The 17,282-nt window shown below is 41.9% G+C and overlaps 1 protein-coding gene across 3 annotated transcripts in view; it reads left to right on the top strand.

Annotated features, from left to right (window-relative positions):
• PGBD5 (piggyBac transposable element derived 5) overlaps nt 1-17,282 on the top strand; it is a 442,361-nt gene that overhangs the window by 106,644 nt on the left and 318,435 nt on the right. For all 3 annotated transcript variants that reach the window (XM_056566918.1, XM_056566919.1, XM_056566920.1), the window contains one exon: nt 15,881-16,308. In XM_056566918.1, the coding sequence (XP_056422893.1) occupies nt 15,881-16,308 (428 nt within the window). The remainder of the gene's footprint in view (nt 1-15,880; nt 16,309-17,282) is intronic.

Here is a 17,282-nt window from a genome sequence, read left to right as displayed (position 1 = left end):
TGTCTATCATTCATCCTGACCAGACTGGGTTTATGCCAGGTAGGGCTACTGACATCAATGTTAAATGTGGTTAGTCTTGATGTGTACATGGCGCTTGACTCAGTGGAAAGGCAGTATGTCTAGGTAGTCCTGGATGCTACTGGTTTTGGCCTGCAGTTCCATTCGTGGGTCCGTCTTTTGTATGATAGTCCTAGATCCCGTATTTGTACCTAACTTGGATATATCATTGATGTCATTCCAGAGAAGAAGATGCTGGGGGACAGATGGAGGGCAGGTAAGGGGGCCTCCGTCCGCCATCTTGGCTGATCTGAGCCCCTCAGGCAATCAGATCAGCCATTTAAAGCACTGCATTGCTGTGATCTGTATGGATCACAGCATCTGAGGGGTTAATGGCAGACATCAACGCAATCTCTGATGTCTGCCATTACCGGTGGGTCCCTGGCTGCTGATCTGCCATGCACGATGCTCGCGTCATGTATAGGACGTAAATGTACATCCTGGTGCTTTAAGTACCAGCGCATCAGGACGTACATTTATGTCCTTAAGTGGTTAACAGGGTAATAAATAAATATATAAGTAAAAATTAGGGAAAAAGAAGTAGTATTTGTTGTTGTTTTTTATTTTATTTTTTAGCCTCATGTGCCACAGTTTTTATATGCGCCAACTCTGCAGTAAAATTTCCCAACAAAAGCACCACATTAGTAAATAACATATGAAAACATGACACACGTAAAAAAGCAAACAAAAAAAAACCCAACAAATTCAAAACCTGACCTTGTTAGTAAACAAGGGCCAATGTGTACATTGACATCAACTTTTCCATAGACTTTAATGGAACATTATTAGATTTAAAAAAACAAAAAAGAGGCACATTTATATCTGTTTTTCTGCAGTATTTATGCTTTCATTTTAGACTGTGTTACCCCAATCCTAGATTAAAGCGGTTCTCCTATGGAAATTATTATTTTTTTTTTAAATCAACAGGTGCCAGAAAGTTAAACAGATTTGTAAATCACTTCTATTAAAAAATCGTAATCCTTCCAGTACTCAGCGGGCTGTTCGGGACCGCTGTGGTGAAATCACTGAGTCCCGAACAGCTGAGAGGACAGCGGGAGGGCGCTTGCCTTCCACCTCTCTGTCCGATCGGTGTTCGAAGTTTTAACCACCCTCCTTTTCCCATAAAAAAATATATATATATATATAAATAAAAATAAACATGTGGTATCACCACGTGCGTAAATGTCCCAACTATAAAAATTTTACGTTAATTAAACCGCTTGGTCAATGGCATACATGTAAAAAAAAATCCAAAATCCAAAATTGCTTATTTTTGGTCACTTTTTTATACCCTAAAAAAATTAATAAAAAGCAATCAAAAAGTCCCATCAAAACAAAAATGGTACTAACAAAAACTTCGGATCACGGCGCAAAATATTATCCCTGTATATGGAAAAATAAAAAAGTTAGGCTAGGTTCAGACTACGGAATCTCCGGGCAGAAAATTTCCGCCCGGAGATTCCGAGTTCCGCCTACGCCGACTGAATTAGTCGGCGCTAGGACCGCGCAGACACTGCAGTCTCCTATAGACTGCTATGTGTTCCGCTCAGATTTCCGCCTGAAGAAAGAGCAACCCCTTTCTTCAGGTGGAAATTTTCTAGCAGAGTTTCAAAGCATTCACTACACTAGAAATTTTAGCAAGCAGAATTTCTGACGGAAATTTTACGTCTGAATTTCTGTTGGAAATTCCGTAGTCTGAACCTAGCCTTATAGGGGTCAGAAGATGACAATTTTAAACATACTGATTTTGGTGCATGTAGTTATTTCTAATTTTTTTAAAGTTGTAAAATAAAACCTACATTTCACAGAAAAGTGCACTGCGTAGAATCGTAAGCCCCCAAAATTACAAAATGGCTTTTTTTTTTTCAATCTTGCCCCAGAATTTTGTGGTGAATTGGTTGATGTATTTACAAAGTAAAATTGATATTGCAAAAAACAAGCCCTCATTTGGGTCTGTAGGTGCAAAATTGAAAGAGTGCTGCTGTTAAGAAGGTGAGGTGGGAAATTCAAAAGTACAAAAATGAAAAAACCTTTTGGTCCTTAACCCTTTAAGGACCAGGCCAATTTTCACTGTAGGACCAGAGCATTTTTTTGCACATCTGACCACTTTCACTTTAAGCATTAATAACTCTGGGATGTTTTTACCTTTCATTCTGATTCAGAGAGAGTTTTTTCGTGACATATTCTACTTTATGTTAGATGTAATTTTTTGTCGATACTTGCATCATTTCATGGTTAAAAATTCCAAAATTTTATGAAAAAATTGAAATTTTAGCATTTTTCTAACTTTGAAGCTCTCTGCTTGTAAGGAAAATGGACATCCCAAATAAATTATATTTTGATTCACAAATACAATATATCTACTTTATGTTTGCATCATAAAGTTGACATGTTTTTAGTTTTGGAAAACATTAGAGAGCTTCAAAGTATAGCAGCAATTTTCCAATTTTTCACAAAATTTTCAAAATCTGAATTTTTCATGGACCAGTTCAGGTTTGAAGTGGATTTGAAGCACCTTCCTATTAGAAATACCCCACAAATGAACCCATCATAAAACCTGCACCCCTCAAAGTATTCAAAATGACATTCAGTAAGTGTGATAACCCTTTAGGTGTTTCACAGGAATAACAGCAAAATAAAGGATAAAATTCTAAATCTTCATTTTTTACACTTGCATGTTCTTGTAGACACAGTTTTTGAATTTTTACAAGAGGTAAAAGTAGAAAAATCCTCTCAAAATTAGTAACCCAATTTCTCTTGAGTAAGGAAATACCTCATATGTGTATGTCAAGTGTTCGGCGGGCACAATAGAGGGCTCAGAAGGGAAGGAGCGACAATGGGATTTTGGAGAGTTTGTTTTTTTCTGAAATGGTTTTTGGGGGGCATGTCACATTTAGGAAGCCCTTATGGTGCCAGAACAGCAGAAAACCCCCACATGGCATACTATTTTAGAAACTACACCCCTCAAGGCACGTAACAAGGGGTCCAGTTAGCCTTAACACCCCACAGGTGTTTGATGACTTTTCGTTAAAATCGGATGTGTAAATGAAAAAAAGAAATTTCAATAAAGTGCAGTTTTTTCCCCAAATTTACCATTTTTATAAAGGGAGAAAATGCCCCCCAAAATTTGTAACCCCATCTCTTCGGAGTATGGAAATACCCCATGTTAGGACAGGAAATGCTCTGCGGGCAAATGCTCAGAAGAGAAGGAGTCACATTTGGCTTTTGGAAAGGGTGCCAGAACAGCAAAAAAAAAAACAAAAAAAAAAACATGGTATACTATTTTGGAAACTACACGCGTCAAGGAACGTAACATGGGGTACAGGGAGCCTAAACACCTCACAGGTATGGAAATACCCCATGTTAGGGCAGAAAATGCTCTGCGGGCAAACTACAATGCTCAGAAGAGGAGTCACATTTGGCTTTTGGAAAGGAAGTTTGCTTAAATGGGGCATTTCGCATTTAAGGAAGCCCCTATGGTGCCAGAACAGCAAAAAAAAACAAAAAACATGGTATACTATTTTGGAAACTACACCCCTCAAGGAACGTAACAAGGGGTACAGGGAGCCTAAACACCTCACAGGTATTTCACGCCTTTTTGTTAGGGTGCGTTCACACGGAGTAAATGAAGTAATTCACGCTGAAAAATTTACGGGCGGAATTTTTTTTTTTTTTGCGGGAAATTCGCGTGCAATTTGCGCAGAATTGCACGCGGACATGGGGGAGAAAGAAGTGAAGGGTTTTTCAGCCATTTCCACCCAAATTGCGCGCAAATTGCCTGCAAATTGCGCGCAAATTCCGCGCGAAAACGATGTCGGGCGGAATTTTTTTTTACCATTGATTTCAATTGATTTCTGCTAGCGGATTCCGCTTGAAGAATGAACATGTTCTTTCTTCAAGCGGAACGGAATTCAGCGTCGGAATTCTGCTAGCAGAATTTCCGCAGTGTGAACAGGCCAGCAGAAATAACATTAAAGTCAAAGGGCAGAGGAGATGTGCATTAATTTGTAGCGGAGAATTCAAGAGGAATTACTCGAGTAAATTCCTCTTGAATTACTCCGTGTGAACGCACTCTTAAAGTTGAATGTGTAAATGAAAAAAAAAATTTTTTTACACCAAAATGCAGTTTTTTTCCCAAATTGTACATTTTTACAAGGGGTAATAGGAGAGAATTACCCACACAATTTGTAACCCCATTTCTTCTTAGTCTGAAAATACCCCACGTGTGGACGTTAAGTACTCTGCTGACGCACTACAATGCTCAGAAGAGGAAGAGCTCTTGAAAAGGCAATTTGTTTGGAAAAGAAGTCAGATGCCAAGTGCATTTACAAAGCCCCCCGTGGTGCCAGAACAGTGTACCCCCCCCCCCCACATGTGACCCCATTTTGGAAACTACACCCCTCACATAATTTTAAAAGGGGTGCAGTGAGTATTCACACCCCACTGGTGTTTGACAGATCTTTGGAACAGTGGGCTGTGCAAATGAAAAATTAAATGTGGGAGGGGTCCATTGTTCTGGCACTATGGGGGCTTTGTAAACATACGTGGCCTTCAATTCCGGACAGATTTTCTTTTCAAAATCCCAATGGCGCTCCTTCTCTTCTGAGCATTGTAGTTTCGCCCGCAGAGCACTTTGCATCCACATATGAGGTATGTTCTTACTCTGAAGAAATGGGGCTACAAATATTGGGGGGCTTTTTTCCTATTTTCCCTTGTGAAAATGAAAACTTTTGGGTAACACCAGCATTTTAGAGAAAAAAAAATGTTGTTTTTAATTTTCCCATCCAGCTTTAATGAAAATTTATCAAACACCTGTGGGGTGTTAAGGCTCACTATACCCCTAGTTACGTTCTGTGAGGGGTGTAGTTTCCAAAATAGGGTCACATGTGGGTATAAATTTTTTTTTGCGTTTATGTCAGAACCCTGTGCAAATCACCAAATTAGGTCTCAAATGTACATAGTGCGCTCTCACTCCTGAGCCTTGTTGTGCATCCGCAGAGCATTTTACGCCAAGATATGAGGTATGTCCGTACTCAGGAGAAATTGCCTTAATTTTGGGGGTCTTTTTTTCCTATTACCTCTTGTGAAAATTAAAAAGTAAAGGGCAACACCAGCATGTTAGTGTAAAAAATTTTTTTACACTAACAAGCTGGTGTAGCCCCCATCTTTTCCTTTTCATAAGGGGTAAAAGGAGAAAAAGCCCCCCAAAATTTGCAGTGCAATTTCTCCTGAGTATGGAAATACCCCATATGTGGCACTAAACTGTTTCCTTGAAATACGACAGGGCTCTGAAGTGAGAGAGCGCCATGCGCATTTGAGGACTAAATTAGGGATTGCATAGGGGTGGACATAGGAGTATTCTACGCCAGTGATTCCCAAACAGGGTGCCTCCAGCTGTTGCTAAACTCCCAGCATGCCTGGACAGTCACTGGCTGTCTGGAAATGCTGGGAGTTGTTGTTTTGCAACAGCTGGAGGCTCCATTTTGGAAACACTGCCGTATGATATATTTTTCATTTTTATTGGGGGGGGGGGCAGTGTAAGGGGGTGTATATGTAGTGTTTTACCCTTTATTTTGTGTTAGTGTAGTGTAGTGTTTTTAGGGTACATTCACACTGGCGGGGGTTTACAGTGAATTTACCGCTAGGAGTTTGCGCTGTGGCGAAAAATTTGCCGCAGCCTATACTTGAAGCAGGAAACTTACTGTAAACCTGCCCGTGTGAATGTACCGTGTACATTCACATGGGGGGGGGGGGGGGCAAACCTCCATCTGTTTCAAAACTACAACTCTCAGCCTGTACTGACAGACCGTGCATGCTAGGAGTTGTACTTTTGCAACAGCTGGAGGCACACTGGTTGGAAAACCTTCAGTTAGGTTCTGTTACCTAACTCAGTATTTTCCAACCAGTGTGCCTCCAGCTGTTGCAAAACTACAACTCCCAGCATGTACGATCGCCGAATAGCATGCAACAGCTGGAGGTACGCAACTACAACTCCCAGCATGCCGAGACAGCTGTTTGCTGTTTGGGCATGCTGGGATTTGCAGTTTTGCAACATCTGGAGGGCTATAGTTTAGAGACCACTGCACAGTGATCTCCAAACTGTGGACCTCCAAATGTTGCACCCTGTCACCATAGACCCGTATGACCCGGAAAAACCGCAAATCCCAAGTGTGATTTCACTTGCAATTTGCACCGATCGCCGACATGGGGGGCGGGGGTCGACGATCGGCGCAAATTGCAAGTGAAATCACACTTGGGATTTGCGGTTTTTCCGGGTCATACGGGTCTATGGTGACCCCCCTGGGCATTTTTGCTCGGGGTGCCTGCTGATCAATATCAGCAGTCACCCTGGTCCGGTCTCCTCCCGGCACACGGCGGTGACCTAAATTCCCACGGACTTACAGGTACGCCCTTGGTCCTTAAGTACCAGGGAGCAAAGGCGTACCTTTACGTCCTTGGTCCTTAAGGGGTTAAAGGGGTACTCCAGTGGAAAACTAATTTTTTTAAATAAACTGGTGCCAGAAAGTTAAACACATTTGTAAATTACTTCTATTAAAAAATCTTAATCTTTCCAGTACTTTTTAGGGTCTGTATACTACAGAGGAAATGGTTTTCTTTTTGGAACACAGAGCTCTCTACTGATATCATGACCACAATGCTCTCTGCTGACATCTCTGTCCATTATAGGAACTGTCCAGAGCAGCATATGTTTGCTATGGGGATTTTCTCCTACTCTGGACAGTTCTTAAAATGGACAGAGATGTCTGCAGAGAGCACTGTGGTCATGATGTCAGCAGAGAGCTCTGTGTTCCAAAAAGAAAACCATTTCCTCTGTAGTATTCAGCAGCTAATAAGTACTGAAAGTATTAAGATTTTTTAATAGAAGTCATTTACAAATCTGTTTAACTTTCTGGCACCAGTGGATTTAAAAAAAAAAAAAAAAAAAGTTTTCCAAGGGAGTACCCTTTTAAGGAGTTACAGAATATGCCATGGGTAACTTAGAGCATGGTACTGACATTTCACACACATTTTGGGCATCAGACCCAGTCAACCTGTGATTTCTAAAACAGAGGAGTAGGAGCCTGAACTCTCACACTCTCTCTATGTACAGGGAGCTATTCAAGCATTTATTACCTCAGGCCAACTTGAGGTGGTAAAAGTCGATGTACCTGAACCTCTGTGGCACTAAGGTTACATTTCCAATTGGTATTTTTTTTTTTTTAAACTGCCACTGCAGTTCTTGAACTAAAGACAGAAGTATGTTCAAAGGGAAATATAAAGGAATGGATTAAACTTGTTTATCATGGATTCATTTCTGACTTTGGCTCAAAAACTGCAGCTGCAGTTTTCCAAAAACTGCCAAGTAGAAAAGCAGCCAAACTCGAGTCTCTCAGCTGATATACCTATCTGGTCCCATGCCTTACAAAATATCTGCACTGGTAAAAGAGACTGCAGCATGGGCACTGCAGGAAGATAATTTTGAAAACTGTCTGAGCCTTACAAATTTTCACATATCAGGCTTTCCTGAGCAAGTAAAAATATACAATCCCTGTTTAAGCTATGTTCGCATACAGTAAAATTTTCATTTTTTCAGCTGTTAAATGGCAATTATACAGTTAAAAATCAGCAGATTTTGTTATAACGTGTTCTACTGTTACCAATGAAAAATTGGCAGTTATTGCACATATGATGGAAAATAGAATCCGTTAATTCAACATCCATTAACCCCTTAAGGACTCAGGGTTTTTCCGTTTTTGCACTTTTGTTTTTTCCTCCTTACCTTTTAAAAATCATAACCCTTTCAATTTTCCACCTAGAAATCCATATTATGGCTTATTGTTTGCGTCGCCAATTCTACTTTGCAGTGACATTAGTCATTTTACCCAAAAATGCACGACGAAACGGAAAAAAAAATCATTGTGCGACAAAATCGAAGAAAAAACGCCATTTTGTAACTGTTGGGGGCTTCCGTTTCTATGCAGTGCATATTTCGGTAAAAATTACACCTTATCATTATTCTGTAGGTCCATACGGTTAAAATGATACCCTACTTATATAGGTTTGATTTTGTCGCACTTCTGAAAAAAATCATAACTACAATGTATACGTTTAAAAATGTCATCTTCTTACCCCTATAACTTTTTAATTATTCCACGTACAGGGCGGTATGAGGACTAATTTTTTGCGCTGTGATCTGAAGTTTTTATCAGTATGATTTTTGTTTTGATCGGACTTTTTGATCACTTTTTATTCATTTTTTAATGGTATAAAAAGTGACCAAAAATGCGCTCTTTTGGACTTTGGAATTTTTTTGCACGTACGCCATTGACCGTGCGGTTTAATTAATTATATATTTTTATAGTTCGGACATGTACGCACGCGGCAATACCACATATGTTTATTTTTTTTTTTTTACACTGTTTTATTTTTTTTATGGGAAAAGGGGGGTGATTCAAACTTTTATTAGGGAAGGGGTTAAATGACCTTTATTAACACTTTTTTTTTACTTTTTTTTTGCAGTGTTATAGGTCCCATAGGGACCTATAACACTGCACACACTGATCTTCTACACAGATCACAGGCATGTATTAACACGCCTGTGATCAGTGTTATCGGCGCTTGACTGCTCCTGGATCTCAGGCACGGAGCAGTCATTCGCCGATCGGACACCGAGGAGGCAGGTTAGGGCCCTCCCGGTGTCCTGCAAGCTGTTAGGGACACCGCGATTTCACCGCGGCGGTCCCGAACAGCCCAACTGAGCAGCCGGGTCACTTTCACTTTCACTTTAGAAGCGGCGGTCAGCTTTGACCACCGCTTCTAAAGGATTAATACCGCACATCGCCGCGATCGGCGATGTGTGGTATTAGCTGCGGGTCCCGGCCGTTGATGAGCATCATATCGCGGGAGCTGGCGCAGGACGTAAATATACGTCCTGCGTCGTTAAAGGGGTACTAACGTGCTGACAACTTATCCCCTATCTAAAGGTTGCCTGATAAGTTGTCCCACCACTGGGGACTCCCACGATCTCGCACGCAGCACCCCAGAAGGCCCCGGAGCGAACATAGCTCCGGGTCTGATGACTGCCGATCACGGGGCCGGAGTATCGTGATGTCACGGCTCCGCGCCCATGTGATGTCACGCTCCACCCCCTCAATGTAAGTCTATTGCAGGGGGCGAGACAGCTGTCTTGCCCCTGCCATAGACTTGCATTGAGGGGGCGGGGCGTGACATCACACTGGGGCGGAACTGTGACATCACGATCACCGGCCCCGTCATCAGACCCCGAGTGGATGTTCGCTCCGGGGCCTGATGAGAGCGGGGTGCTGCGTGCAAGATCGCGGGGGTCCCCAGCGGCGGGACCCTGCGCGATCAGGCAACTTATCCCCTATCCTTTGGACAGGGGATAAGTTTTCAGCACAGTAGTACCCCTTTAACCCCTTAAGGACCAGGCCATATTTCACTGTAGGACCAGAGCGTTTTTTGCAAATCTGACCACTTTCACTTTAAGCATTAATAACTCTGGGATGCTTTTATCTTTCATTCTGATTCTGAGATTGTTTTTCCGTGACATATTCTACTTTATGTTAGTGGTAACATTTTGTCGATACTTGCATCATTTCTTGGTGGAAAATTCAAAAATGTTATGAAATAATTGAAAATTTTGCATTTTTCTAACTTTGAAGCTCTCTGCTTGTAAGGAAAATGAATATTTCAAATAAAATATATATTGATTCACATATACAATATTTCTACTTTATATTTGCATCATAAAGTTGACATGTTTTTACTTTTGGAAGACATCAGAGGGCTTCAAAGTATAGCAGCAATTTTCCAATTTTTCACAAAATTTTCAAAAGCGGAATTTTTCAGGGACCAGTTTTGAAGCGGATTTGAAGGGCCTTCTTATTAGAAATACCCCACAAATTACCCAATTATAAAAACTGCACCCCCAAAGTATTCAAAATGACATTCAGTAAGCGTGTTAACCCTTTAGGTGTTTCACAGGAATAGCAGCAAAGTGAAGGAGAAAATTCAAAATCTTAAATTTTTACACTCGCATGTTCTTGTAAACCCAGTTTTTTTTAATTTTTACAAGGGGTAAAAGTAGAGAAATCTTCCTAAAATTTGTAACCCAATTTCTCTTGAGTAAGGGGGTAAGGGGGCATGTCACATTTAGGAAGCCCCTATGGTGCCAGAACAGCAGAAATCCCCCCACATGGCATACCATTTTGGAAACTACACCCCTTAAGGCACATAACAAGGGGTCCAGTGAGCCTTAACACCCCACAGGTGTTTGATGACTTTTCGTTAAAGGGTAGCTCCCACCATCATGATTTTTTTTTTCTGTCCTTGCCTATTGCACTTCTATCCCTAACACCCTCCCTGCCTTTATTTATTTTTTTTACTATTTTTAAAATGGCATTTAGTCTGCCTGGTAGTGTGCTCACTACCAGGCAGACTTCCCCAGCAGGCACCACGTCACTGATGCCTGCTGGGGGGGACTTCCGCCCTTAGTTCTCCCAACAGGGTGCCTCCAGCTGTTTCACCACTACAACTCCCAGCATGCCCTGACATCTATTGGCTGTCAGGGCATGCTGGGAGTTGTAGTGGTAAAACAACTGGAGGCACCCAGGACAGGAGTTTCATGGGGGAAGGAGTGAGCCAGGAGCCGATGCGGGAGGGACGGGTGCGGGGGAGACTCTTCCTGCCGCTCGGTAAGTAAACCCCCCCCCCCGTACCTTGCAGCAGCGCCCCCCATCCTCCCCCGTACCTTGCAGCAGCGCCCCCCATCCCGCTCGTACCTTGCAGCAGCGCCCAGCACCTTGCAGCAGCTCCCCCTATCCCCCCCATACCTTGGAGCAGCACTTCCCGCACCTTGCTGTAGCAGCCAACCCCCCGCGCCGCCCGCACCTTGCAGCAGGGCCGTCGGCGAGTGCGGGAAGCCAATGCGGAGCCCTGGCTGTTACTGCGCCTGCGCAAAATTTCGACTGATGCCCTGCCGGAATCAGTCGGAATTTTGCAGTGACGTCACTCCGCACTGCATTCGGCCACTAGGAGGGCGCCCCCTAGTGGCCAATTTTCAAATTGCTTTTAAAATGTTTTAAAAGCATTTTTTTTAATAAAAGTATATTAGAAATATGTTGTAGTACTTGAGTACTACAACATATCAAAAATTATTTTTCATGACAGTGCCCATTTAAAGTCGGATGTGTAAATGAAAAAAAAAAATTTTTTCACTAAAGTGCAGTTTTTTCCCCAAATTTACCATTTTTATAAAGGGTAATGGGAGAAAATGCCACCCGCAATTTGTAACCCCATCTCTTTTGAGTATGGAAATAACCATGTTAGGACTTAAAATGCTTTGCGGGCAAACTACAATGCTCAGAAGAGAAGGAGTCACATTTGGCATTTGGAAAGCAAATTTTGCTGAAATAGTTTTTGGGGGGCATGTCGCATTTAGGAAGCCCCTGTGGTGCCAGAACAAAAAAAAAAAAACACATGGCATACTGTTTTGGAAATTACACCCCTCAAGGAACATAACAAGGGGTTCAGTGAGCCTTAACACCTCACAGGTATTTCACGTCTTTTTGTTAAAGTTGGATGTGTAAATGAAAAAAACGTTTTTTCACTAATATGCTGTTTCCCCCCCCCCCATATTTTACATTTTTACAAGGGGTAATAGGAGAAAATTAACCCCAAAATTTGTAACCACATTTCTTCTGAGTATGGAAATACCCCATGTGTGGACATTGGGAATCATTGGCGTAGAATACCCCTAACAGCGTGCCTCCACCTGTTGTTAAACTCCCAGCATGCCTGGACAGTCAATGGCTGTCCGGAAATGCTGGGAGTTGTTGTTTTGCAACAGCTGGAGGCTCCGTTTTGGAAACGCTTACGTACAATACGTTTTTCATTTTTATTGGGGGGGGACAGTGTAAGTGGGTGTATATGTAGCGTTTTACCCTTTATGTTGTTAGTGTAGTGTTTTTAGGGTACATTCACATGGGCGGTGGTTTACAGTGAGTTTGCAGGGTTTTCGCCGTAGCTCATACTTGAAGCAGGAAACTTACTGTAAACCTGCCCGTGTGTCACATGGGGGGGGGGGGGGGGGTTCAAAACCAAAACTCCCAGCATGTACTGACAGACCGTGCATGCTGGGAGATGTACTTTTGCAACAGCTGGAGGCACACTGGTTGGAAAACCTCCAGGTTCTGTTACCTAACTCTATTTTCCAACCAGTGTGCTTCCAGCTGTTGGAAATCTAAAACTCTCAGCATGTACTGATCACCGAAGGGCATGCTGGGAGATGTAGTTATGCAACAGCTGGAGGTACGCAACTACAACTCCTAGCATGCTGTTTGGGCATGCTGGGATTTGCAGTTTTGCATCATCTGGAGGGCTACAGTTTAGAGATTACTGCACAGTGATCTCCGAACTGTGGCCCTCCAGATGTTCCAAAACTACAAATTCCAGCATGCCCAGACAGAAAACTGCTGTTTGGGCATGCTGGGATTTATAGTTTTGCAAGATCTAGAAGGCTACTGTTTAGAGATCACTGCACAGTGATCTCCAAACTGCAGCCCTCCAGCTGTTGCAAAACTATAAATCCCAGCATGCCCAAACAGCAAACAGCTGTTTGGGCATGCTAGGAGTTGTAGTTTTGCAACATCTGGAGGGCTTAGACTGTAGACCTCCAGATGTTGCTAAGCAACTCACCAGCTTCCATAGGATCCAGGGAGCCAGCCGCATGAAATCGCTGCCCGCTGATCACCGCCCACTGCCGCCGGGTGGGTGAATGGACTTCGGCACTGGTCCTCTGTCGGTTTCCCCATTCTGCCCCGCCTATTGTGGGTGGGCAGAATGGGGAAATCGGAAGTTACCCCCACCCCCTGCCCCCAATCTGCTATTGGTTGTCGCTTCTAGATGAGAAATAACAGGGATAGGAGGGGTGGCACCCCTGCCACCTCACTCCTATCCCTTCAGGGGGAAAATGACACCTTCTATTTATTCTGTAGGTCCATACGATTAAAATGATACCCTACTTATGTAGGTTTGATTTTGTCGTACTTCTGGAAAAAATCATAACTACATGCAGGAAAATTTATCTTTCCGCATTTGGGGCAGTATGAGGGCTCATTTTTTGCGCCGTGATCTGCAGTTTTTAGCAGAACCATTTTTGTATTGATCGGACTTTTTGATCGCTTTTTATTCATTTTTTCATGATATAACAATTGACCAAAAATACACTATTTTGGACTTTGGACATTTTAAGCACGTACGCCATTGACCGTGCGGTCTTTTATTTTTATAATTCGGACATTTCCCACACGCGGCGATACCAGATATGTTTATTTTTATTTACACAGTTTTTTTTTTTTTTTTAAATAGTAAAAGGGGGGTGATTCAAACTTTTATTAGGGAAGGGGTTAAATGATCTTTATTCACTTTTGTTTCATAGGGGGCTATAACACTGCACACACTGATCTTTTACATCGTTCAATGGTTTCTCATAGGAAACCATTGATCGATGATTCTGCCGCTTGACTGCTCATGCCTGGATCTCAGGCACTGAGCAGTCATTTGGCGATCCCGAACAGTTCCCTGAGCTAATGGCAACGTTTTAGTTTCACTTTAGACGCGGCGATACAACTTTGAACACCGCGTCTAAAGGGTTGATAGCGCTGCACCGCGATCAGTGCCGCGCACTATTAGCCACGGGTCCCGGCCGTACCCGCTATGGTGTTTATTGAACGGGAGCGGACTCATGAAATATATTTACGTCATGGGTCCTGTAGGGGTTAACTGTGACTGGGTTCTGCTAGGCAGGAGTTGGATTTACATAGGACTGTATACTATACAGGCAATTTATTGGGGACCTTTGCAAACACAGTATTGGGGTTTGAGTGCCCAGGGGGTGGGATCCATGGCCCCCACCCCATGTGGAGTTTTTTGCCTTTCATGGGCATGTTTTAATAGATTTTATAGGGTTTTTCATGTATAGTGTATTATGTACTGGGCCTGCTGTTGTTTAATTTATTTATCAATGATATAGAGGATGGTATTAACAGCTCTGTTTCTATCTTTGCAGATGACACCAAGCTTTGTAGCACGGTACAGTCTATAGAGGATGTGCATAAGTTACAAGATGACTTGGATAGACTAAGTGTCTGGGCATCCACTTGGCAAATGAGGTTCAATGTGGATAAATGTAAAGTTATGCATCTGGGTACTAATAACCTGCATGCATCGTATGTCTTAGGGGGGATTAAACTGTCAGAGTCACTGGTAGAGAAGGATCTGGGTGTACTTGTAGATCACAGACTACAGAATAGCATGCAATGTCAGGCTGCTGCTTCCAAAGCCGGCAGGATATTGTCATGTATCAAAAGAGGCATGGACTCAAGGGACAGGGACATAATACTCCCCCTTTATAAAGCATTGGTACGGCCTCACCTGGAATATGCTGTTCAGTTTTGGGCACCTGTCCATAAAAGGGACACTGCGGAGTTGGAAAGGGTGCAGAGACGCGCGACTAAACTAATATGGGGCATGGAACATCTTAGCTATGAGGAGCGATTAAAGGAGTTACAATTGTTTAGTCTTGAGAAGAGACGTTTAAGGGGGGGATATGATAAACGTATATAAGTATATTAATGGCCCATACAAAAAATATGGAGAAAAACTGTTCCAGGTTAAACCCCCGCAAAGGACGAGGGGGCACTCCCTCCGTCTGGAGAAGAAAAAGTTTAGTCTCAAGGGGCGACACGCCTTCTTTACCGTGAGGACTGTGAATTTATGGAACGGTCTACCTCAGGAACTGGTCACAGCAGGAACAATTAACAGCTTTAAAACAGGATTAGATACATTCATGGAACAAAATAACATTAATGCTTATGAAGAAATATAAAATCCCATCCCTTCCCCAATATCGCGCCACACCCCTACCCCTTAATTCCCTGGTTGAACTTGATGGACATATGTCTTTTTTCGACCGTACTAACTATGTAACTATGTGCAATTAATAAAGTATTGTATTTTTCATCATTTGGTGTACGCCATCTTGGAGTGTTTTTTCTTTTCTTTCTTTTTTGAATTGTGGAACTTTTTAAACACTAGGGCAGCACCTATATGTTATTTATTCGGATACAATTTTTCCTAGTTTGGACTTTAGTGAATAACTGACGAACAACAATTAGACCAGGCTTAAATTAGACCATGCTTTGTTACTGTTCAGTGATTACGGCAGCAGTGCGGGAATGAGGAACTTAAAAAAAAAAAAAAAGTTTCACAAAAGGTTAATTCACTGGAGTACCCTTCAAGGCACACTTAATTGTTATCTGCATATGGCAGTTGGATGCCATTCTCTGGCTGCCATATTTAACCATCAATGAAAGGAAAAATGGAGCATCCTTTTTTTTTTTTTTACAGCACTTGCCATTGTCACTGTTGATTGCAGTATCAAAAGGGTTAAAATGCTAAGATTATTTCTAATATCACCCTTTATCACCCCTTGGGCAGTTTATTCACCTTAACATACAGACATTTGAGTGACTATAGTTTACAATTATTTTTACATGTTATTAAATATTTATTTAAATGTGTTGTATATTGAATTTAGGCTTTTTGTTCATGGCCATATTATGCTTCTATGTAATAATGTTATGCCTTTTCGTATTTCTATTTGCCTTTGATTGCATAACGCTATTTTATTTTGTTAGATATTTAGCATATTATAATCATGTAGGCAGAATACCAATGCTATAATAAATGTTACAATGTTGTTAAAAAATAAATTAATATTTATATTTCTGATTGTTTGCAGGGCCTACCTGTATAATGCCATCCATTTCCAGTGCAATTGATTTTTTTCAACTGTTTGTCCCTGACAACGTGATAAAAAACATGGTGACACAGACTAATATGTATGCTAAGAAGTTCCAAGAAAGATTTGGTTGTGATGATGCATGGGTGGATGTTACTCTTGCTGAGATGAAAGCATTTCTGGGATACATGATATCAACTAGTACCCATCATTGTGAATCTGTGCTCAGCATATGGAGTGGTGGATTCTATAGCAACAAAAGCATATCACTTGTTATGACACAATCACGATTTGAGAAGATTCTCAAATTCTTCCATATTGTTGCTTTTCGCTCCAGCCAAACAATCCATGGACTCTACAAGGTTCAACCATTCCTTAACTCTTTACAGAATGGCTTTGATTCATACTTCAGACCATCACAAACACAGGTAAAGAGATATATAAATTAACAGAATGTGATGTATAAAATGGATAACACCAATGGCCAGATGCGTACCTGAAACGAAAGAAATTTTTACTACCCCCCTATCTTAGAGTACTCCTTTAATATCTTTTAAAACTATGAAACTGAATAACGCCCTGGGCCTGATTGCTTTATCCATCGTGTGCTATAAAATGTATCTTGATTTCCTTTCAACACTCTTATATGAATAATGGTTGCAAGAAACAGTACGGTCGGCACCGCAACCTCAGAAACACCTGTGAACGGACCACTCCTAATGCTGGCAAGCAACGAGTTTATTGGCAAGACAGTCTATGCGTAACACTGAATCACTGCTGATCCACTGGGTTCCCAGTCCCTTGGAGCAAACTTTTCAAACATGCAAGATAGAGAAGTAACAGGGACGTCACTCACCGGGATGCAGTAAAAACGTTTCTTTTATTTCAACAGTGCAGACATACGAGCACGAACATCGGGAGCCACAGCCAAACAGCCCCGAGCCGGGTAACAGCTGTGTCACGTGTCTTCCCACGCTTCTTCAGACCCTAAAGAAGCGTGTGAAGACACGTGACACAGCTGTTACCCGGCTCACGGCTGTTTGGCTGTGGCTCACGATGTTCGTGCTCGTATGTGTGCACTGTTGAAATAAAAGAAACGTTTTTACTGCATCCCGGTGAGTGACGTCCCTGTTACTTCTCTATCTTGCACTCTTATATGAATGTTTATTTAATTATGGTAGGATATGGTCCAGGTGCCTCAATCTGTGATTCATAACAAAGGTTTCCTTCATATTTTATTTTTTTTTTTTTTACCTTCAATCCAGTTGTTAATTTGTGTTACTCTATTGTCTAAACAGTTCAGAAGAGATAAAAGATTTACTAGATTTGTCTCTCTCCGCCTTTGTCTCATTCTACAGCTTACTTCTTCATAGTTTTCTATGGATAGCATTTAACCAGATCC

The sequence above is a fragment of the Hyla sarda genome, chromosome 3 (genome assembly GCF_029499605.1).
Source record: "Hyla sarda isolate aHylSar1 chromosome 3, aHylSar1.hap1, whole genome shotgun sequence".
In the NCBI taxonomy this organism is placed as follows: domain Eukaryota; kingdom Metazoa; phylum Chordata; class Amphibia; order Anura; family Hylidae; genus Hyla; species Hyla sarda.
This window is presented reverse-complemented; position numbering and strand designations above follow the sequence as displayed.